This window comes from Heterocephalus glaber, unplaced genomic scaffold (assembly GCF_053883595.1).
Source record: "Heterocephalus glaber isolate CG9 unplaced genomic scaffold, H.glaber_assembly_v1.0 deba00000071, whole genome shotgun sequence".
NCBI lineage: Eukaryota > Metazoa > Chordata > Mammalia > Rodentia > Bathyergidae > Heterocephalus > Heterocephalus glaber.
The window spans coordinates 4,491,581-4,515,878 of NW_028258137.1; the positions used below are offsets into that span (position 1 = coordinate 4,491,581).

A 24,298-nucleotide genomic window follows, 5' to 3' on the forward strand; every position below is an offset into this window, starting at 1 on the left:
CTAATACAGAAAACGCTCTACACAGAACAGCCCGTCAGAGTCATGGAAGGACATTCTCTGTTTCTAGGTCCCATGGCTGCTTAGGTTATATTTCCCACAATGAAACTGGCATGCATTCCAAGCCCTCTCATGTCTTGTCCCTCTCTTACGTTTTCTGAATTTAATGGTGTGAAACCCCACTATCATAGCCTCAGGTGACGGCATTCTATAAAATCAGGGCTCTCAGACCCACAGAAAGTGACAATAAAACCCAGATAATTGAAATTAGTGAACTCTCTCATAGGACAGATCCTTTCAGACCTCTACACACATGCTAGAGGCAATTCTAGGATTTATTGAATCCTCCTATTAAAGAGGCAGGCTTATACATTCTTCCTTCACTAAAACAGGCACTTTTTAAAAATCCAAGTGTTCTTTTTCCTGTTAATGTTCCAAATCGAGCAAGCACTCTTCATCTCAGAGTATGAACAAAAAACAAGATGGCCAGATAAAAAACTTACTATGAGTGCGAACAGGATTTGGTTTTAGATACCAGCCTTTACATGTCTTTGTGATTTGTTTTATCAAAAAGGAAAGATGATGAAAGCAAAAAAGAAATAAGCAACCATCAAGGGAAGGAGAGAAAGGGTGAAGGAAGGAGTCAAAGAAAATGAAAATCCCCCTTGGGCCAGGAATTTAGCTCAGTGGCACTACATCTGCCTCGCAAGCGCAAGGTCCTGAGTTCAATCACCGATACTGAAAAAAAACAACAATGAAAATCACCCAAACTCTCCGCCATGGGTGAGAAATGAGAGGACAACTCCTGGCCCTCCCCCTCCCCCTGCAGAGGTGACCTCCTCAGCTGGCCACAGCGCCCCAGTGGCCAGGCTTGCCTTTCACATGTTGCACGGCTCTCACCGCTGTGGCCAGAAGTAGAGGCCAAGGGGCCCCTGGGGTTAGACAGCCTGGACTGGGGTCTGTGTGGCCTTAGAAGAGTGGCTCTCCATGCCTGCCTCCCTGTTCTCAAGGGACATGATGTTAGCGCTCTGGTTGGGAGGATTCCTGGTAAGGCAGTGGGAACCTCCCCTGCCCTCTAGTAATGATCTGCAGCAAAGACTGGCACTTATTATTATGCTAATATCTTGGTAACACTTGCGTACTGTATTTCACACCACTACAGTATAACTCATAGAGAAGTGTAAATTGAATCATAATTTACATGCTCTAAAAATTCTTGTTATTGATTTCAAAAAAGCTCTGATGTGAATCTTACACAAGATTTTTAAAAAGCATCAGTGTGTGTGTGTGTGTGTGTGTGTGTGTGTGTACATGTGTGTTGTATATTTGACTTTTCTAAACCAAGTTCACTGAACTTAAAGTTTTTCTCCATAGCTTATTACTACCCAAAGGGATTTTTAAAAAAAATTATCATCATTTTTTATAAAAGTAAAAATAATACAGCCTCAATTTTTTAAAAGGAGATAAAAGGAAGTCAAAGAAGAAAGCAAGTGTTGCCTATATTCCAATCACCCAGAAATAACCTCTGCTAATATTTTGACATGCTGCTTCCAGACTTCTACATCTTTTTGATGTACATAATGTTTCTTTGTGTGTGAAAAAAATGCCAAACACCAATCTAGAATGTCTATCTGGAGGGTTACTCAGATTGGAGTGACATTCTGGGGCTTAGTTTTCACAGACGCCAGTCCCCACTATGACAAAACAGATGGTACACAGCAATCAAGTTTCACATTGAGACCCAAATAACAAAATGCATTTCATCTTTTAAGGCATAGCCACTGGTTTTTATTCAGTGTGCTCAACTAGTGCACAACTGCCTCCCAGTTCTCTGCCATCTGATGCCAGAAGCACAGCTATGCTGAGACGCCCAAGAGAAATCCAACTGGAAGGAGCACCAAGGCAAGACCCACAGCTGTGGTGGCTTTTATCCCCCGCGAAGTGACAGCCCCGCTCTCCTGGGTGCTCAGCTACTGTGTCTAGTGGAAGGGCGAAGAGGCCAAAAGACCTTGGGGACTTGTTCCTGCCGGCCTCGTCTTCCGACTGCATTAGGGACGGTTAGCAACAGCAATGCTAACAGTGTTACGGCAGCACCAGCAGACTGAGTGCTGGGCATTTGCTCTGCACTTTAGTGCATTGCTGCATTTAATGTTCACCAGTCAAGTAGGAAACAAGTTCACTTAGTATGGGCCCAGGATCGTCAGGAAGGCCATGCTTCTCCCTGAGAGGCCCCCACTTAGCCAGTGATGTCACCTGGAGAGACCTGAGTGCAGACAGGCTCAGAAAGGTAGAGGACCGTGAGCAGATCCAGATCCCGGAGAGTGGCACATTGTCTTAGTCACCTTTCTTGTCACTGAAACACAATACCAGACACCCACAACTTAAAGGAGGAGAGGTTTAGTTTGGCTCATGCTTTAGTCCTAACTCAGCCGGCTCCAAGGCAGGACAGCATGGCAGAGGGGCCTGGCCAAGGAGGGGTGCTCAGAGCATGGTGGGCAGGAAGCAGAGAGAAGAGAGGAGCAGGGGAGGGAGACACATTCTTCCAGGGCACATCTTCAGTGGTCCACCTCTTCTGATCTGACCACACCTCTTAACAGCAAGGCGGTTCTCTCTAAGCCCCCGAAACCCAATCACTTTCCAAAGCTCCACCTATGAAAGCATGAGGTTCTTGGAGGACATCTAGATATAAACCATAACACACATCATACAGGGAATGCATTTGCTTTTCTTTTACCTTCAAATATAAGCATTCTGTTTAGAAAATGGTTATGTGTTGAACCTCAGGCTATCAAAAACATAAGATAGTTAAATAAATAAGATTTAACAAATAAGCCTAATATTAAAGTTGACAAAATTGTCAAGAAAGTATTTTCTAGTAGACCTTTAGAAAACAAATGAGAAACCCAAAACATAAATAATTAGCAAAAGAGAGGACAGATATTAGGAAAAAGAAAGAACTTGTTCCAATGGGGCAGGGAACAAGAGATGAAGGAGGGGGGAAGGAAGAAAGGCAAGAAGGATTTAAAGGAGGGGAAAAAGAAGAATTGATGGGGAAAAAATGGAAATAGAGCTTTCGTAAATGGGAAGCAGGAGAAGGGTTAGAGGGGAGGGGAAAGAGATTTTTAAAAAAGAACTGAAGTGTGTTATATACACGTAAAACCCTCCCATTATAAATGTGTTCATTATGTATTGCCAACATGTGCTAATAAAAAATTAATAAAAATAAAAAACCAAACGTAGCATTTATATCTGTCTGCTTTTTCAACTTAACATTCAATCATAATATTTTTCCATATATTTAAATATTTTCATGGCTATATGATATTCTAGTGTGCTCAGGCTGGAGTGACATTCTGGGGCTTAGTTTTCACAGATGCCAGTTACCACTAGGACAAAACACATGTTAGGACAAAACACAGGCTTCGTGACAGAGTAGTTGCTGAATTTATTCTCTGCGTGTTCTGAGTAACACCTAACATGCATTTTTCCTTTTTCAGTGTCATCATTTGCTCTGCATAGAGAGTTCAGACAGAATGTATAACACCAGTAGTAAGCAGGAGGGTATGTTAACAGAGGAAATATTTTACAAACATTTCTCAAAGTACCTACTGCTTCTCTTTCCTAGTCTGAAGATCCTTTCAAACAATCTGACATACCTGAAAAACAACAAGCTCCACCAAAGCCAGGTTCCTTTCCAAGTTCAAGTTCCTGAGACAGAGTCTACCTTTACTCTCAGGAATGTAGTAAAATGGGTCAACAAAATTATTTTTATGAGCTCAACCTTCCATTTATCTATGTTCCTTTAGAACACTTAAATTTATATTTCATTAAAAATAAATAAAATTAATCTAGTTAGGATGATCTTCTGCTCAGAAAAATATTTCTACATTGACTCACTAAAAATTCCATCTGCCTTAGAATAAATAGGTACATGTGAAGCATCACAAATGATAGTTAATGGTAGATACGTGAAAGGTGGAATTTCTCAAAGATAGAAATCAGATAGTATTATAGACCTAAAAGCAACAGAAACACAGCCAGTACTGCCAGAAGGTGGTAGTGGGTCCAGGTCGTTCCAGGCTTCTCTTAAGGGGGTGAATATGACTGGTTTTACCAGAGCCACAAACCAGGTGGTTTGCTCTGGTACCACAGGGGGAGAAATGAAACAGACACCCCTTCCAACTCACCTGCATGTCAGGTAATAACACAGCAATGACTCTGGAAGCTGTGTCACTGGGCACCAGGTGGCTCTGTTTTCTACCTGCTGTAGTGAATTCTGTAATGTACTTGGTTTTATTATTCTTCAGAACTGAAGGAACATGTTTTCAGATTCCGGGGACTTGCTTTGGCTAAAAACCATCTCCTTTAAAGTCAAGTCTGCTTCCTGCAGCCAACATCCGATGAGAGACCACCATGGAGTTATCAAGACTTGGCTCCATTGTCTCAGCTCAGTACCACTCCAAAGAGCCATCCTGACTTCAGAGTTCCTGGGAGCCTGGCTGAACCTTCCATAAGACAGTGTCAGATCCCAACCTCCCTTCTACCCAATCCTCCCTCTTACAGCTGATGATCCCCCAAAACACTCCCTCATAAACTTCCTGCACAGTCACCAATTTCTGTCTCCAGGTCAGCTTTCTGGAGATCTCAGCTCATGACTCAACTCTGCAAGATGGACCGTGGCTGCGGACTGAAACCTCCACGGAGGCAAACACTTGCAGAGTTTTGGATAAGCTCAGCCACTGATCTTTCTTGTCTATTGTTTTTTCTGAATGTATTGCACAAAAACAAAGAAAACTAGCAACAAGATCCTGGAAACTCATGTTGAAAATGTGAAGCGCAACCAAATATTTCATTTGAAAGGTCAACATACATAAAGAAGGTGTCCGTCAGAAGCTCTGGACACCAGAATGTAATGCTGGCTTTAACATATATTTATATTTCATTGGATTTTCACAGCCCCCAGTGTTGGGCATGATTTGCCCTGCTTTATAGGTATTGAAACTGAGGTTCCAAAAGCGGGCTCATTCATGCAAAGCCAGGAGTTGTGTCTACATCTTCTGAAGAATGTTCTTCGCCTTGATATCATAAAAATAGTTGACCTTAATATCAATATTGGTCATAAAGGGCTTCTCAACTTATAAAATATGGTATCACACTTATGTATAGTAGAAAATTTATCAATTTATAATTATAAGATGCTTTTCAGTACACCAAGCATGACATGCTTGCTAATCAGGAACCATTGGCCATTAATTTAGGCTATTAGAGCAGCAGCTGGCTTTCTTCAATCAACCAAGCGAGTAATATCCATAACCAGGATGGGCCTGGCAAAGGTCCAAATACTAAGCAATTTGCTACTTTCCATTTTCCTAAATCCATCACCAAAATAGCAGAACAAACGCTTCATTCCAATCCCTTTTATATATGCTCTGGCTGAACTGGGCGAATACTTTTGGCAGGCGAAATGCAGCATCCACTTTAGACTCATCGATACACGAAGCAATTGACCCAGCCTGGTACCATGTAAATGTAACATGAAACATTTTAACAACAAACTGAGCAAGTTCAGACCCCTCATCCAGGTGCCTTGCTGCCAGTCAGTTTAAAGGGTTAATTGTTCCTCCAGGTGAGAGGAGGGAGAGAATGCTGTGTCAAACATCAATTGCGAATAGAAAACATCTGGGGGCGATGGGAAGAGGCTGAGAAAAGGACGTGTACACAGAGGCCTATATATATATAATCATTCTGTATCATTTGCTCACAGAAATCAGAGAGTTTTGGGGACCCGTGATCACGTTACATTAATTGATATAAATAACTACCACTTGCTGAGCAGGGACTGTATGTCGGTCTCAGATTTACCTTCTATAGCTCTTTAAATAGAAACTGAAGTCAGAGAAGCTAAGTAGCTTCCTCCAGGTTATAAAACTAGTAAAAAGGCCAGTGCTGACATTCAAACCCAGGTAGTCAGACCCCAGAGCCTGGGCATTTACCTGCCGCTGATCCTATGAGGTCAGAGCTGGGATGCTAACAAGCAGGCCACGCTAGCTCCTTCCATTGGGATATTATGGAGCTGACTGTGAGGAGGAGAAGCACACCAAAGTACGGATCCTGGATGTAGTTGGTGTCATGGTTACAGGGCAAGAGAGAAGCTGCACTGCCAAAGCGAGACTTGAGAGAACACAAAGTTCTGTGGTCCAGAGAAGTTGGGCACCTCATGCAACATCAAAAAACCCATTTACTGCCTTTGGAAATGCTCAGTAAGATCAGACAGGATCCACTTTGAATGTCCCAATGTCAAATATTCAACTGACACTTAGAAGGACATAATTGTTGATGATAAGGTCTTTTTGATTGGAAATGGTAAAAGATAAAAATATCTGGATTTTTGTGCTCCATTCATCAGTAGCCCACAGGAAGTTTATAAGCTTGTTCCTTAGACTGCTTGTCCTTGCTGCATTGCAGTATCGATGCCTCAGACTCCACTCCAACCTACCTAGTTCCTGAGAAAATTCTGCCTATGTCAGAAAACTATCAAAAGTTCCAATCCATGGGTGGAGACTGGGATAAATCTCCCTGCACTCAACTCCTGTGTGTTTATAGGAGCTTCCCTCCATTCTGGAACCTTAGTTTGTCCTCAAATCACAGAGAAAACCTCATTTAAATCTCTTTCTGTGCCTTTCTTTTCTGGCTTTCCTGTTGACCTCTCCTCTCTTTTGCCAGAGGCCTCTGCTGCCTCAGAGGATTTGGATGTTGAATCAGGAATGTAAAGACTGTGAAAGATTCAATAGTCCATCTCAAGACTTTAGTGAAACAAAAGTCTTCAAAGCCAGGGTTTACTGAGGGAGAAAAGGGCTTACTAATTGCAAACTGTTCCCTATCAGCCTTAGGTAAAACTAAGTCAGGATTTGGGGGAGAGGAAGTTCCCCCATTTGGAAGCCCGTGAGCCTCGGTACCAGATCTGGAGGATGCTGCTGGAGAGGGGGAGGAGAAGATGAAGGCTCCCTGGGTCTCAAAAAGCCTGCTGCTGGGAACTGAGCCCGTGGCCTATCATGCTCTGGAAGACATTTATATTAAAATATTTTATGACACACTATTTCCTATTAGCTTGTAGAATGGGAAAGAGTGAAAAAGAAAGAATTCCACCTTTCCTTCTCCTCAAGAATCAGACATGGTTTGTATCCAAGAGTCTCAAGAGGTCCCCAACTCCAGATGGCAGTAGAATATGGCCTCATTTTGCATGTCTAGGCTACTGCATAGTTTTGAAACTTGTATAAGGATGGGCATGGGTGAAACTTTGCAAGGTAGGGAAGACTGAATGAGCTTGTCTTTGGCTGGGAAGGGTTAATTTCGCGGCTACATTCGCATACCTTCTGGAACATCCACTGTGCGTTTTCACATTGTAAAAGACCAAAAGGGCTTACAGTTAAAAAGGGGAAAAAAAAAATCAACCCTCATCATACATCAAACTTGTACAACTTCAAAATATTTCTGTCCTTTGCATTCCCAGAACCATTCTATAGAAGAGAGTTCCATAGACTAAATTATAGAAATGTTAACTGAGAGTAAGCATAAGCTGCCATGAACCCACACTGAAACCACTTACATCAGCATAGTTATTAAGAAAGGAACTGGGACCACTGGTGTCAACCTGACTAAACTGTTTGTCTTCAGAAAACTCTGCCCAAGAAAGATAAGACTCTAAACCAGTACAAAGTTGGCTATTTGTTTCAGGAAGTTCATACAGATCAATTTATCTGAATCAACAGTCTGCTCAGCTACACAAATAGCTCATTCATCAAACGTAAACCTACTTACAAAACTTACCTCTGCATCCACATCCTGCTGTATCTAAAAATCCTAAATCAGTGTGTCTCACACTGAACCCAATGCCAGTTTCCTACTGTAAATCATTTGGGTCTATACTCTTCCTGTAAACCTGGGTTTGCAGGCATTCTGTATTTCTGATATCTGGTTATGGGCACTCTGATTTCTACCTTCTGAGCATGGCCAGGATCCTGTCAAGGTGGCATTTTTCCAGTACTGGAATGAGTTCTTATAAATGGAGCTTTGCTATAGTCACGTGAGCCACCTGGTGACGCTGTGGGAGTTGTTTTGTCACTATGCAATATGGAAGCTGTTTGGCACATGACTGAGGTGTGGAAGCCCAGAGAATGGTTCGGCATGGCTGACAGGTACCTGTCCTCTCTGCTCAGAACTCAGACATGCCCAAACCTTCCATTTATTTGGGCAGCTCTAAGATCAGGAACTATTTGAATGCCTCTGGATTTGGTTTATTCAGAGCTTCTTCTTTAAGTAATGAGCTTCTGACTACCAGACTTGTCTCCAGACCACCAGTGGGCTCTCAAGCCAGTGCCAGGCCAGTTACCTCCTCTCCCAGGAGTTTGAATGGAAACACCCCAAACTGAAAGTATTTGGACCTGGGCTGTTCTTACGATGGTATCCTAAGACTACGAATGTGTTACACAGACCACCCAAACTCTTGTTAAGGACCTATAACAAATATAGAAATTGAAAGCAATGAGAGACAACAATATTACATTTATTAAATCTCATTTTAAAAAATCATATATAAATTTGTTTTTGCCTTTAACCTTTATAGCAATTAATTTTCATTATATTGTTAAGAAAAACTTTTAAGCGTAAAAATAGGTCAAAAAGGTAGGTGGCATATTCAATGTCATATATAAGGAATGCATTAACATATCTATTTAAGGATTATTTAATTACCTAGGAAAATATGATTTGTTCACCTCCTTGTTTACCATTCATCAAAAGTTGCAGACTTAGTAGAGAATCAAGCCACGTTCAATATAAAAGACAAACAAAAGCTACAGTTATTTTCCATGTAGGACATTAACTAGCTTTCTATGTGATCCAGTATGCTTTCTTTTATTATTAAAGTGCATACAAATACCACATTCCTCATATGTTCTTTGAGTCACATTTTTAAATTCTGGACAACTGTATTTGATTAATATTTTGTTTTACAAAAGTATCAGTGTGTGATGCATTCAAACCAAACAAAATGAATCAAAGCTGGTCTTTCACACTGAAACTTTGGAAGAGCACTATCCTGACTCAGAGTTCCTACAGCCACACCACTGGGATTTGGCAGTCTCTACCCTTTCTGAGGCTTCACTTCTCATGTCTTTGGATGAAAATGTGAGCTACACCATCTCCTTCCACGTTAATTAAACTCATCTCTTAAAATTGTTCAGTTTCTTAATTATTCAGGGTGAAAGAGAACCCCAAGTCACTAAATGGTAATTGCAGCTGGCAAAGTACTTTTTAACGGAGAGCAGCACAACCTCTCCCAAGAAACACAGACAGGATATAGCAGTCACAAAAAGGTGCCTGATACCAACTGTACCCAATGGAAACACGAGTGTGAACTGGGCTAGCTCAAAAGGAGAGCAGGCAACTTCTGCATTACAAAAGCTTTTCACTCTGAGTTTAGGCTCACTTGCCCTAGAACTGGCTTAGCCTTGGCGCAGAATGAGGAGAGCTCTGCTATGCAGGAGACCCCCGGCCACTGTACAGGAGCTGCTTCCTCTCTCTCCCTTTGAGTACGGACAGGCCCTTGTTCTGAACCCTGACCTTCATGCTCTTTGGGACACTAGGAGTTGACAGCCTGGCTACACATTCCCATGAGCACCCACCTGACAATGACAATCCTAATTTCTCCCCATACAGGGAGGATTGCAGTCCTCGATATTTTTCTTCTTTTCCCCTTTTTATGGGCCTAGGATTTGATACTGAGTGACTTTCCTAGCAGGATTTATCCCCACTTACCCTCACTCTTGGTTTTTAATTCAACGAACTTCCTTCCACTGAAAAATGCAGTGCTAACCATATTCCTTGGAGGATTTCACTCATATTTTGAACTGTTTTTCAAGCGCTAATTATTTCTTTTATGTTATTCAGAATCAATGTTTCTTCATTTGGAATGCCCCTTCCCTCATGGAATTTAATGTATACACATGAAAATTAAAACCAGTTTTAGCGAAAAAATAGCTCCTCTGGGAAGTTTTCAGAATCAGCTGACATGCAGTTCAGTGGAACTTGGATGGCTAACAACTGTTTTGGCTTCCAATGGGAAAGAAATGGGCTGGTATAGCAGGTGGCCACTTTTCAGGAGCAGCCTGCCAAGATGTCATTTGCCAAGTTGCTCACAAGTAGGAGATGGATGTGGGGACAGGGTGGGCCACCACACTCTGTTGCCCCCCAAAACAGCTGGGATGGAAAGAGAACCACTGAATACCTTAGCAGATGGATGTCAGCACCTTTGTACAGAATGGCCCAAAGGAGAGCAGCCTGCGATTCAAAAATCTAGGAGGCTCAGGCGACCAAATGTAGTTCTATGTCTCATCTGGCAGCAAAACCCAACCTGAACCTACATGATGCTATTTGTAGTCTTTTTCATACCACTCATGGTAAACATTCATATATTTTTCCACTGAAATATCAATCTGTTTTATGACATGCTGGAGTCCTACACCCTACTGGTAATGTTGTGCAATGTACAACAGAGGCACCTATGATCTTTCTAGACCCTAAAACACACTTGAATTTAGGCTTGAAAGAAATCGTTTCTTAGATACTTTCCTGGGAGCGTGTTTTCTTAGCCCAAAGAGACAAAGCATGAGGAAGCGGTGGGGCAGGAGGAAGAAGAAACAGTACATGGAGAACATGGAAATCCCTAGAACAGGGAAGCAGGCAGTAAGCATGCTCTCTTTCAGAAGAGCTAAGCTCTATCAGAAGCTGTCTGTGTCACCTGTGGGCCACACTGGCACTGTCCACCAAACAGGAGCACCCTGCAGACATTGCCCTCCTTGTCCCCATTCTTCCAGATGATAAAGTCAACCAGCCTACAGTGGGCACTATCCTAAGCCCTCAGAGTGTGCATCCTTGATTAATCCTCAAAATATGTTCTCCAGATTACAGAAAAGGATGACAAGGAGCTGGAAGGCTGTATGACTGGAACTCCCATCCGTTGTGAAGGATGTACACAAGCAGTGTGACTCAGGAACACAGGTGACATCTTATGAAGCTATCAGACAACCCAGAGGAAAAGACAGGAGCTCTTCTTGCTTGGAGGAAACCAGCAATGGCTGCAGGATTCCATATGGAAGGAACACGGGCTTTGGAGTCAGGAGATCACAGCACATTTTCTACCAGGAACATCTCCTTTAAGATCTTAGGCTGTAAGCACCTATATGCCCTCATCTCTAAAGTGGGATTTATAGTTTTAGAGCAGTATAGATGATTCAGTTGATAAAGTGATAGCCTGGCAGTTCAGACTAAAAACGTGTTCCCATCTCAGGGTTTTTTGTAGGAGCTGGCCTTTCTGCCTAAAGGTCTGTCCATCTAATCATCACCTAGCGGGTTCCTTCCAATAGTTTAGATCTCAGCTTCTTATAGAAAATGTCTTTGACCATCCATTCTACAGCTGACACCCAGAAATCTATATCCTACCACCTTGACTTACTGCCTTTGCAGCACTGTTCATAATTTTGTCATGCTTCATTTACCTGTATTCTCAGGTGTTAATTCTATAGCGCCCCTCTCCACCTCAACACACACACCAGAAGGATGTTCCAACTCTGGACCCAATTTTTAGATTCAGTCCACAGCCTCATTGCTTGAACTTAGGACAGTGTAGGAGGTAGGTGACCATGGAGGGTTTCTTGAATAATTGGCTCAATGAATGGTAGGGTCTCAATGTATGTCTTTTCCTTTCCTATCCCCTATTCCTTACTCCAGAACAGAGAATATAAACTTGGTCTATTACAAAAATGCTTAAAAATACTTTGAAAGGCAAAGATTTGCACCTCTTACCCTCTTGCTCTCTAGTCAACAAGCAATTTCCATGAAAATTAATGTGAAAAGGACAGACAGAGGGCACTGTGGTTATTAGGATGTGTGTGAATTTGATCTGTTACAGGATAATAAGATCTTCTGCCTTCTCAAACTATTTAAAGCCATGCTTTAATCTTTCCCAATTTATATTTTTCTGCCTTACTCATTAAGCAGCCAGATTCATGTGGTTCTAATACCTTAAATTAGGAGATGCTCTTGTATATCCGTATGTTCCTGTATTCTTAATCCCTTGAAGAAAAACAGAAATAAAAGAGATTTATAACAGCTCCAGGACCATGTGCATGGAGATACTCAACAGGTTGAAAAGTGAGGCCATATGGCAGTGCTTAGGATTTGACAGTCTTAATTAAGCAATCTGCTCACCAGCATCACCAGCAAGAAACCTGACATGATGTGATGGCTGTCCTCATCCCCTGCCACCTAAAAGACATTTGCATTTGCATGTGTGCTGGGTTCTAAAAATTCCCATGTATGGAAGACAGCCTGAGTTGGTAGGGTGTCTGCAATGAAAGGTACCTTAGCCATAGGGTGCAGTACCCTTGTGGGGACTCTCTTGTTTGTACCAGCCCAGCATGCTTTCTTTATTTCAGGGAGCAGCAACTCATTTTCTCAGGCTGGGCAATTGTGATCCTGAGTCTTCTTGGGATCCACGGTTGGTTTGTGAATAGGAATAGAACCCAAGCTGATATACAGTTAGCCATGAGAAGTTTGCTAGAACACTTGGAAAAAAGAAGCTCTAGATTGTTGAGCTGAAAGAAAAAAGTCTAGAACTAGACTAGAAGTGGCCATCTTGTATGGAACCCCCCCAAGAGTGAAGAATGAAATCAACGATACTGAAAGCAGGGCTGAGGAAGGGGGCCATACTGATGGAATCGTTAGAGCATGCAGGTCCAGATGTTCCTGAAGTCCACTCAAACCTTGAACTTTCAATCAAATGAAATGCTAATTTTATATGTTTTTGTTGAAGGCAGTTGGATTTAGTTGTTGATAATCAAAATATCCCTGACTAATATTCCTGACTTTAATCCTTGATTACATAAAAGAAGCAACAGCTGTCTTAGAAGACTCATACCAGTCAGTGACTCAACTGGGAGTACAGTCCAGTGATTCTGCATCTCTTGTAAAAACCATCTCCAGTTGCCTGCTCATCTTGGGGAGTTCTCTGGGGTTCTGCTCTTATTACATAGCCATTTACTCTGCAGTCACAGTGCCATCTGCCCTCCCATCTTTCCCTGATATTCATCTTACCATCTCCAACTCAGAACTTCTGAAATGGCTCCAGGCCAGCCTGACCCTCACCACTCTTCTCTTTCATCTCCCTCCTGTTCTGAACTCCCAGAAATCCAGCCACACCGTCTGCCCATATGGCTCCTGGTCACATACTACCTTTGCTGACAATTCAGAACATGGAAAATAGATTTCAAAGTGTTTGATCAATGCCAGTCAGTTAAGCTCCTTCACCACTTATCTCTGCCCTCTGCTTCTGTGACCTTCAGTAACAACTATTGTCCGTCCACAACAGCAGTGATGTGCGAGGAACAACACACGTGTCCTGCCTTTTAGGGCACATCATTGGACTCACAGCAGTCTGAGAGCAGTGGCGACTTCATGGAAGTGAACTCAGATGCCTGTGAGGTAAAGGGGGTTTCTACAATGGCGGTCAGGAGACAATGCAGCTGGGGAGGCCACAAAGCAGGCTTCAGCTGCAATCATGCCTGCACTAATTCTAGTAACTATTAAATTGGGGCTTGCTACAGACCAGCCACAGCCTCTGTCTAAGGCCTTTGTACAGATCAATAGTCAATCCTCAGAACAACGCTTTGAGGTGGCTGCCATTGTGATTTCATTTTCTAAATGAAGAAACTGAAGCATAGTTAGGTTTTCTCCCATTTTATTTAGGTTTTTCTCAATACACCTGAGTCACTTAACTGGTAGTGGGCTGACCCTGGATTTGAACCCAGGTAGCAAGGCTCTGGGGTTTGTCTCAGAAGCCCAAGACAGCTCAAGAAGTTGCAAGTTCTTAGAAGTGAAATTATCAGCACTGGTGATCAACTTCTTTCATGAAATACTTCAGACCCCTGCGCTGAGCAGCCAAAGAGGACCTACCTCTGGGACAGTCCCTTCAGAGCCAACAGTGGGACACCCCCAGTCTATTTGGTTCATTCCACAGATAAGAAAACTTATGCCAAGAGAGCCCTGCCTGCTTCCATGCCCCTCTCTGGCAAGGTCTTTCACTGGTTACTTCATCTCTTTCTCATTTTTCACAGCACAACACAGGACCCAAGTCCAGTGGAAGGATCTCTGGCATTTCTTTACATCTCTCCCTGATGAGTATGTGTGTTCATTTCTTATCCGATAGCCACTGAATTGTATTAGTTCATGTTTCTAAGGAAGTTAGTATCGATGTATGTATGAGGATGCAAAGAAATATTGCTTGACTGATTATTAGATTGTTACAAATACATCATTGGGAGAGAAGAGAAACATCTACAAAATTATCACATTTCTATCGAGCTGTTTAAATATAGGAAAAACTCATTAACATAAATAGAAATCTACATTCTAAATCAAAGTGTGATCAACTTCATAATGATGGAGTGGCTTAGGTGGCACCACAATAATTGTCCTAGGTACATCATGGCAGCTTTAAAAAAACCACCACTTAAAACTTAACCTTCTCGAAGTCTGTCCAGATTGCAGTACAAGTGACACTAAATTATTTCATTAATCAGATAATCGGTCTCCCAATCTGAGAGTAAATAATATAGGTTAGGAGTATGAAGGATGACCAGAAAATGGAAAGGAAGTTATCATCATTGTATTTTAAAGTCTCAAAATATGAATACAAGAGTGAAATAACTTAGGAAATTCTCTAGATTAGCAAATATAGACAGACAAAAGCCTAAGTCAGCCTGAACTTGGGAAGCAGGCACTTCTCCACCTGCCAAGTTGGAAAGTTCATCCATTTATTACCATCCAAATGAAATCTCTTCAGCAGGGTCAAAGGGGCCTTTGTTTTGACATTTAATTCACTGGCAATGTATTTTCTGTGTTAGGATGCAAAACACCTCTCACATTGCTTTTTCATTAATTGCCTTCATTTTTCAAGTTCCTCGTTTGATTTATAGTCAATTAAAAACACCCTCCAAAGCCATGACTCACGTATGTTAAGTACAAATATGATTAATGCAGCTCCAAGCATCCCGTGGATGACCTGGCTGCTAACCAAGGTCGGTGGCATGGTGACATGACCAGAAAGTGTCTCTGTGAAGGGACACATGGGGAGGGTGGGAAGTCAGAGTGGAGGGCTATGGGCAGTCTGGCACTGCTTTGATCCAAAATAAAGAACAAGAGCTGCTTTTTCTATATTCTAGAGGAAGAATGAACTTGGCTAATAACAAAAAAATATGCAGTTAAGTTCTTTCTCTAATTCATACAGGTTGGTGACTATGATAAAAAAAATTAAATGGCAAATTTCTTTGTTATATCACCACCCTCATCAACAAAGACAAGAGGCGCTATAAAGAGGACTTTGGATATGGGCTGGAGCTCTAGAATTCTGGCTCAAATCTTGATACCACCATTGTAAGTGATACCATCTTTGGTAAATAGCTTTTTTTTAAATTTTTTTTGGTACCAGGGATCGAACTTGGGTCTTTATGCTTGCAGGGCAGGCAACAGAACCACTGAGCTAAATCCCTGGCCCTTAGGTAAATAGCTTCTTGGTCACTTGGTCTTCATTGTCCTCATCTGCACAATGGGCACATAAGTGCATTTTTCCCTGAGGGTTGCTGTGAGTTGCAAGGGGACCCTCAACAGCTGGGGAGCATATGACACAGACAACGCCTGCTCTCAGGCCATGGGAGGTGCACTGGTCAGCAGCAGTGGGGTCGTGTGCTCCAGCAGCTGCACCTCTGTCACATTTTCTAGAAGTGATCTCTCTTCTGTCAGCACCAGCACATAGTCCTTCATGAAGAAATCTCCTGAGAATTATCCCTACCTCCTCCTAGGGAAAACTGCCACATAGGAACTTCAGAAGAATACTGGAAAGACAAGAGAGAAGAGCAGCATCCTCCTCCAGTTGTAGGTCACGTTTCCCATAAAATGTGGTCAGTGGGAACATTGGATACACTTTTCACAAAGCACAATTTCCCCAAAGCCCTGACTGCTTTTTCTTCAGTAATTAGTCCTTATTTCCTTTTTGATGAAAAATGAATTTTTTTAAAGAAATTCTTGCTCAAAGTAAACAGTACCTTTTCTTTTCCTTTGTTTTGTTTTGTTTTTTGCAGTACTGGGGACTGAACTCAGGGCCTTGCGCTTATGAGGCAGGCGCAGTACCACGGAGCTAAATCTCCAGCCTCACCTTTTCTTTTCCTTTATTTACTTCTTTACATATCCAAGAACAGCAAAATTTTAACAAATATACTATTGTATTTCAAAGATTTTTTTAAAAGCATGATACTTGTCCATAAAGTCCAATATCCTGAACCTCTGCTGTAGATGCTACTTGACCTATTCAGAATTTAGGTGAGCATGATCTGTCTTCCTGAAATCCTGGTTTGGGGGCCATGGTATGGGAACTAGATCTATCTAAGGTCTACAAATAATGATAATGACACTGACAATGGAAATAATGATAGTAATGCTACGAGCAGTTCCTGTTTCTACCAACTGTGTGCTAAGCAGGTCCTCCACCCTTATTGGTTTAGCTCTAGAAGCAGGGAGAGCAATTACTCTTCTTACAGAGATGAGATGATTCTCACTTGGATGATTTAAACTACTTCCTCATGGTCACACAGCTAACATTTTCCTGTGTGGGTATTTGTGTTCTTGTCAGTGTGGGCTCAAAACTAACTGTGTGATCTTATCCACAGTATAGCAATTTCTGAGGAAGCAAGTGGAGCCCATTTTTCCTAGAACCCTCAGAAGGTGAGGCTGCCCCTGCATTTTCCTGAGAGAGCAGGGAGGACAACACTGCTCAGTGGACTGGAACTTGCTCTCTTGCTTCAACTGAATGACTATGCCCCACATAGACCTGAAACAGATGCCTTCTTTGTGAATGATTTCTGTCTTTGTTTGGAGTCTTGTTTTGACTTAGTCTGTATCATTTTTTAGGAACTGTACAGAGGCTGGTTGTGTGTGATTCTCCATGTCTCTTGCTACAGACTAGGAGCAAAAATGATGCATGTCACTTTCCAGCTGAGATAGGTAAGCACCAAGGATGCCTTCCCCACACTCTTTCTTGACCCCTTATTTAACAGCTCACAGCGGGAAGAGAGCCACCCGGCAGAGCAACTGACCTGTGTCCACATGACCTGGATGAGAAACAAACATTTCCTGTGTTTAATCACAGGGGTTGTTAGTACAGCATAGCTTAGCCCATTTTGACCAATATGTATTCTTTGTTTAAAAACATGATTATACAGTTTGAATTGTAAGTAAACTTAGGGATGGTACTTTCTCCCTATGCATGTGTGTGTCTGTGTATTTGTGTGCATGGAGAACAAGAGGAGTGACCTGGGAAGGATGAAGAAGGAAGAAGTAAAGTACAATCCTTATGAAGTGTGTGTGGCCAATGGGGTGTCCCTATTGGACACATCTCCCACTAATAGAGTAGCGAATCATAAATGCTGTTTCCCATAGGGAACTAAATGACCACCAACCTCTCCAGTTCCAGGAAGGCCTATCTGAACTGATGGTGGCAGGACAGAATATTTGGTTTGGCAATTCTACAGAACACATGATAATCAGGGGTTATGCCTTGACACGTTCCCTTCCTGGCCAGGTACCTGGTCAGGTGTCCAGGCAAGCTATTCTTTAAGCCTGGAGGTTTTCTAATATAGGTACTAGCCAGAGGCTGTAATCAGGGTTGCTAACCAACTGCACTGGTACCAAGATGGCAGCTACTGGAACACATGAGTTTCCTACCATAGGAGAAGCAAGAGCGACCACACCAGGCTGAGACAGTTCTGTGAGGCCTCCAGGGAAACCCCATCCCCAAACCCCTCACTGGTTCCACCCTGAGTCCAAAGGCCTAGAACAAGTGTCCCTTTCTGAGTTGCTGCTTTTGAACCTCTTTTCCCCTTTCCCCTTGTGCTTCTCAGTGATAAAGAGGAATAAGCACATCTTCCCAGCTCTGCTTTCAAGACTGAGATGAAGCCAAGAAACTTTTGCCCAAGTTACCTTGAGTTGGGGGCTTTGCATCACGCCATGAAAAATATAATGAAAGAATTCTGCTGGTTACATTAGAAGAAATAGTGAGGTATCATGTTTTGATCCTAGCAGCTTGTTGAAAAATGGTCTTTCAAAGAAGAAAGAAAGTCTATTTAGTGGAGAGTAGAATAAAGAGTTATTTGGATGTGAAGAAAATAAAAGGCTTTAGAACAACTGAGGGAAAGATGTATCGGAGTGAACAGTGAATAAAATATTAGGGAAAAAAAAGGAGTGGAGGTGACCATTAGTAACAGTTAAAGCAAAAAAAGGTAAGTCATGGAGAATTGAGGAAGAAGATGAAAAAGGATAAAAGGAAACATTACTGTCAGAACAAAGAGAGCGGGGAACCGTGGGCAGAATAAACATTCTCTGTAACCTGCTAAAAACTGAACACAGAATTGGTTGAATACAAGTCTGGGGTATGAACAGATATACTACATCTGTCAGACAAAGAGACAATGCTTTCAGATAACTTTATGGAGTGGTAAAGAGTGTAGACATCAATTGATTGATTATGCTGTGTTTACACCTTTTGCAACACAGAAATTTACAAGGATTTATAGCCAAAGCTCTTAAATATAGCAAACATAACAAAAAATATAAGGTGCAAATGTCATAAATGGGCTCAAGATCATCTTCCTAAACTAGTTTCTTTTGATCTCCATTTTCACGTAAAACATTGACTTGTATTTATGTTACTCTAACATCTCCAACCACTTCCTGCATCTCTGATATACAAACTCAACCATCAGAGCATTTTTAAGCTTTCTGTTTCTGTCTGACTCTTTGCGTTTCTCATCCAGATGTTGGCCTTGTGACCGAAGGGTTTTCATTCTAGGAGTATATACCTTCATGGCTGTCCTGGTAAATCACACCTTTTCAGAAACAGAAGAGTTTTGTGTTGAATTGTAAGAAAGTGCATGAAAGAAACTAAAAATAAGAGAGAAAGGAGAGAGAGTTGGAGTCAGGGTGACTGGCTTAAAATACTGGTTACACCAAAAAGCCCATTCAATTTGTTTTATTTCCTCTTGTGAATGGAATAAAGCAAAGCATTGCATCTCTGGAATTTGAGATTTTTCCAAACAGTGTTCAGTAGAAATTCTCAAATCTGTGGAAACTTTCTTCTTCATTTAGGCACTTTTACCATTATTCAGAAAGTTAATATTCATTGCATTGAGATGAACTTAGAAGTACTAACCAGGTCTCTCTTTGTGTGTTTTTATTCTAGTAATTAATATATGTGGACATGCAATTTCACTGACTGAGAGGCAATCGGATTTCACTGACCAACACCTCACACACAAGCGTAAAATTTAAAATGTCCATAGTCCCCATATCACTGACTTCTCTCAAATGCACTCACTGATAATCAACTTGGTCTCATTTTGCATTTACTAGCTTATATGGAAGCAACAACCATAACCCACTTAATTACTTAGGGGATTAAACACACACACACATTCAGGGACACACAAAACTATGATATTGGAATGTACGGTATGGCCTAGTTTAAATTAAAAAGATCCCCCAAAGTATGATTGTTTCTAGCTTCTCAGTGGTGAATTAAAAGCTGTTTGGTGTCATGAAGATTACAGAAGCAATCACATTTGTGGGCCTGCTTTGCATACCAACTCTATTAATTTCCATACTCAGGGTAGCTTCACATTTCCAAACATGTTAACATAGATGCCACTTGGGATACTTGCTTGGAAAAAGGAAAGAGAGACAGAAATGAGAGAGAGAGAGAGGGAGAGAGAGAGAGAGAGAGAGAGAGAGAGAGAGAGAGAGAGAGAGAGAGAGAGAGAGAGAGAAACACAAAGAGAGAAAAGGGGAGGGAAGAGCCAGAGAGACAGTTCTCACAAATCAAGTTCTGTTTAAAATACATTGATTCTGATAAATACAAAAATCAAAAGAAAAATGAGGGTTCCTGGTGGCCTGACACCAGAGTCCCACTCAGGTATCAAATTACCAGGAAATCACATATTGGAATTCATGCACTGTGCCAGCGTGTCACCTTGTCATTACAGACTGTAATTACGGAGATGGTTCCATTGGTGTAATTGCAGGATGTGTCTAGGCTTCGCCTTGGACAGCTCCCTGGATGCTCCTCATTGTCTCTTCATTATGGCCTTCCTTTCAACTCCTACAATGTGCACCAGCGCCACAGAATAATCCAATCAGGCAAGTAGTTGGGTCCCCCACTTTTTCCTTTAAATTTGCCAGCCACACACATGAGGAATAAAGACCTGTGACCAGCCTGGGAAGGAATCTTAGATCATAGTGACAAATGTACAATCACCTTCTTTAAAAGGGCCATAGAGCATCTGACCAAATTAGATCACTGTTTTCATATCCTTCACTCCCAAATGTTAAAGAATAGCACTCAAGAACCTGTAATTAAGTGGTTATGTCTGCCATTGATTTTAAATTCTACTGTGCAAAAACTATGCTTGTAAAGTAATATAATATTGATGTTAAAAATAGGAAGAGATCATAACCATAGATCTGAGGGATGCACATTTTAAGAAAATCAATTAGAATTTGGGGAATCTGAGATTAATACAGTAGAGGTTTTGGATTTTTCTGAATACTATCTCATTAGCTTCAAGAATAAGAGTTTGTGATTCCTGTGTCCAAAAGTCCCCATCAGCCAATATCATGCTTTCACCATCATTTGACCTAATGCTACGTAAGAGAATATACAGGTAGGGCAGCAATCCTCGGGAAGGCAATGATGTTGCTCTTGGGGGTGTGCCCAAGGGAAATGGATTTCATTTTCTTTCCACTGTGTAGAACTTACAATGGAAGGTGGCAGCCCCCTTTTCTGAGAGCCACTGATGATAAAATACTGAAGAGAGACGCACATCACTCTATTGACCCCTAAGCCAGAAAGTCTCTGGTTCAAAATCTTCCACCCTGGGTCAAATAGTGGCTAAAGAAATGATCAGAGAATATTGGTTTAGAAAATACCATATTCTGAGACACATTCCAAGACACTGGTGAATTTAAATACAAGACTAGGCCAAGAGCAACTTCAAGTGGTATTACTTACAGTTTAGAACCGGCTGATCCTCGATGAATTCAGCTGGCTGATTTATATGGAACACTTTCTGCTGGAATCCAGGCGTGCAGTCCAAATCTTCTGCAGATGTTAGCAGCAGCACCTGAGGAAACCAAAGCCATCAATGTTTTAATATCGGCTTGTATGTTGGCCCTGCTAACTTTTACCAAATCTGTGACGTTTAGAAATGAGCTGAGGTTTTAATTTCATTTCCCAAATGAAGAGGCAAGTTGATACTTCTCTTGTGGCTGCCAACAACTCATTTTGGCAATGAGATCTGGAAAATGCACAAAGGGGAACAGCTGCTGCAGTTTCCATTAAATTGCAGTTAAAGAAATAACGTCGTCAGATTTTTACACCTGCTAAGAATCTCACCACGGTTTCCATGTGTGAAATTTCATTATAGAAACTGTCAATTTCCTATGATGCCTGAGTTAAAACCAACTTTACTTTCATATATGCAAAGAAGCATTGTCATCTGTGAAGAGGAAGAAAAAGAAAATGGAACATTTCCATTGCAATTCACTTCTACAAGTAATTCAAGGCCATTAGACCTCCACCATGGTCCAACATGGTGGTCACGAGCCACAGGTGGCTGCTGAGCATCTGAAATGCAGCCGCTCCAAAACTGATACATTGTAGGTATAAAACACAAATTGGATTCTAATGACTAAGTCAGAAAAAAATATAAAATATCTAATTAATAAATTTACATTCATTACACATTGAATTATTACTATTTTTACATGTGGGACTAAATACATATGTTATAAATATTCATTTCACCCATTTATTTTTACTTTCTTTTTTCTTTTTTTTTGGTACCGGGGATCAAACTGGGGACCTTGCGCTTGCGAGGCAGATGGCAGAACCACTGGGCTAAATCCCCAGCCCCTAGTTTTACTTTTATAAATTTGGCTACCAGAAAGTTTTAAATTTACAATTTCTTTCAAAGGCTCAGTTTTGTCTTTGCAAATCCTTAGGATACCTTATCTAGCACCCAAACAATTGTAAGCCTTGGAATCTGCAATATGAGATTCTCCTGCATGTAATTTAGAGGAAGCGTGGACTTGAGGTTCAGTAACAATAGACATTGCCTCTTTCCCACCTGTTTATACTGAGGATCAATTAGCTAGGCAAAGGAAAGAGGTTCTGTAATACTTAATGAAAACTGACTTTTATTTCCCTTTATCGTATGGCAAACACTGTCCTAAGCTCACCATATACATAGTCTCATTCAGTCTTCTCATCAACCCTATGAAGTGTGCATTATAAGAAAAGATATCTTTTTATAGAGGAAGGGTCTAAATTTTAGAGACATTAACAATGTCACCCATGATCTGTGGTTAAGATAGGTAGAGTCAGAATTCGAATCCAGCCTTTTTTGCAGGCGATAGGTCTCCAAAAACTGCTTGAATACAAGGAGAGAGTGTTTGGAAATTAACATTCCCAGGAGCACCTTTCAGTGGGCACAAATGCCCAGGCTCCCTCCCTCTCCCTCCAGTGAGCTGACTTGGTGGCCTGTGTTCTGTCTCCTTTCCTGTGGACTTCAGCTCCAGTTGCTCCTCATAGTATCTGATTTGATAATTCACCTTTCATTAGCTGCCTTCTCTTCCTTGGTTTATTTCTTCATCCTCTGTGGTAGTTTTTTTAAGACCAGCCCTCCAAATAAACTACTTGCACTCAAATCTTTGACTTGGTGTCTGTCTCTTAGGAAACCAAACTTTGATTCCAAACCTCAAACTCTTAACCACTGTAGACAGGCAGTTGAGAAAAACTCATTATTATCCCTAGCAGTGAACTCAAAGGAGAGGACAAAAGGTTGGAAGCTGTGGAGCCAGGGCTTCTCTGTAAATACTAGCCTTCTGAGGTGCACTGATCCCCAAGGAACAGGAGCAAGAATCGATCTTGAGAGGTTGACGGTGTGGCCCCCCTAAGCCACATCAGAGAAGTTGAAATGGAAGAGTCTTCACCTGGCCTGACATCATCTTTTTCAAATCAAAGGGGAAAGGATGCTATCGTAAGGTGTCTGTGCAGCTCTGCTTGTAAAACTTGCCCTTGTCCTGAGACCAGGCTCTCATTAGATCACTCATGAAGCAGTCATAACACTGACATGCTAAGTGGAATATACACAGAATGAAGATTCAGAATGCAGACTAATTTGCTGGTAAGTTTGCAAGCAGAAAATCTGTAGTGGGCCAATGCTAATTCAGCTAAATGGCAAATGGGCAAGGGTTACCACCAGGCACCCTATGCCTACAATCCTATATTAACCTTCTAATTGGCTAGTTCAGCCCTCAAATCCCAGACCACTACACCAGTCATATTAAACCATCACATACTAAGGGGCTATGTGATTTTCCTAGGGATGCTGAGCTCAAGAATTGAGAGAGATAGAGGAGGGGCACAGTTCGAGATAGGGAATGCTACTCTATGGGTGAGTTCTCCATCTTTGTCTATGTCTGGCTTAGCCTCTTTCCTCTTTCCCTGGCAAGGTCTATTCAGGATTCCTCTAGAGTTAGAAAAGAAAAACTCTTCCAACTGCTGACCCTCAGGAAAGGGGGTCTTTGCGAATTCTTGGGTTAGTTCATATGCCAGTCAAAATTCAGGTTAAATGGTTTGTAGCATAAAGAATGAAGCACCCTGCTGGACAAAATGTGGCTTACTGAGGTGAGGGCTGGTCAAATCATCCATTCAATCACTCGCTTATCTGCAAACACGTGTTAACCTCCTGAGATCCTGGGAAAGCTTTGCTAGATAGTGCTCAGATACTTATATATTATATCGTGCTGTGGTTCAAAATATGGTCTCTAGAGCCATTTTCCTTGCTCAAATCCTGGCTCTGCTCTTCACTGAACATGTGATTTGGTACATTTTATGGCTGGTCTGTGCCTCAGTTTTCTCATCGAGAAAAATATAGCAAATGGGATAAGCACTGAGTGTGGCTGTGTGGGTTCAGTAGGATGATTCACATAAAGCCATTAGAAACATGCCACATAGGAAAAGTAGTCAATAGATGCTATTAAAACACAAAGGTCTAGAAAAAGGAAAGAGGCATTAACAAATCCTAATTTAATTAATTGGATAACTAAAATTAAAATCTACATTGAAAGGGAAATGTAG

General features: G+C 41.5%; 1 protein-coding gene across 6 annotated transcripts in view; it reads right to left on the reverse strand.

The window, feature by feature from the left end:
- Positions 1-24,298, reverse strand: part of Cdh13 (cadherin 13) — a 1,170,900-nt gene that overhangs the window by 816,333 nt on the left and 330,269 nt on the right. For all 6 annotated transcript variants that reach the window (XM_087208695.1, XM_087208541.1, XM_087208666.1 and 3 more), the window contains one exon: positions 21,167-21,278. Coding sequence is in view for 5 of the 6 variants with exons in the window: in XM_087208541.1 (XP_087064667.1) it covers positions 21,167-21,278 (112 nt within the window). In the remaining variant the exon portion in view is untranslated. The remainder of the gene's footprint in view (positions 1-21,166; positions 21,279-24,298) is intronic.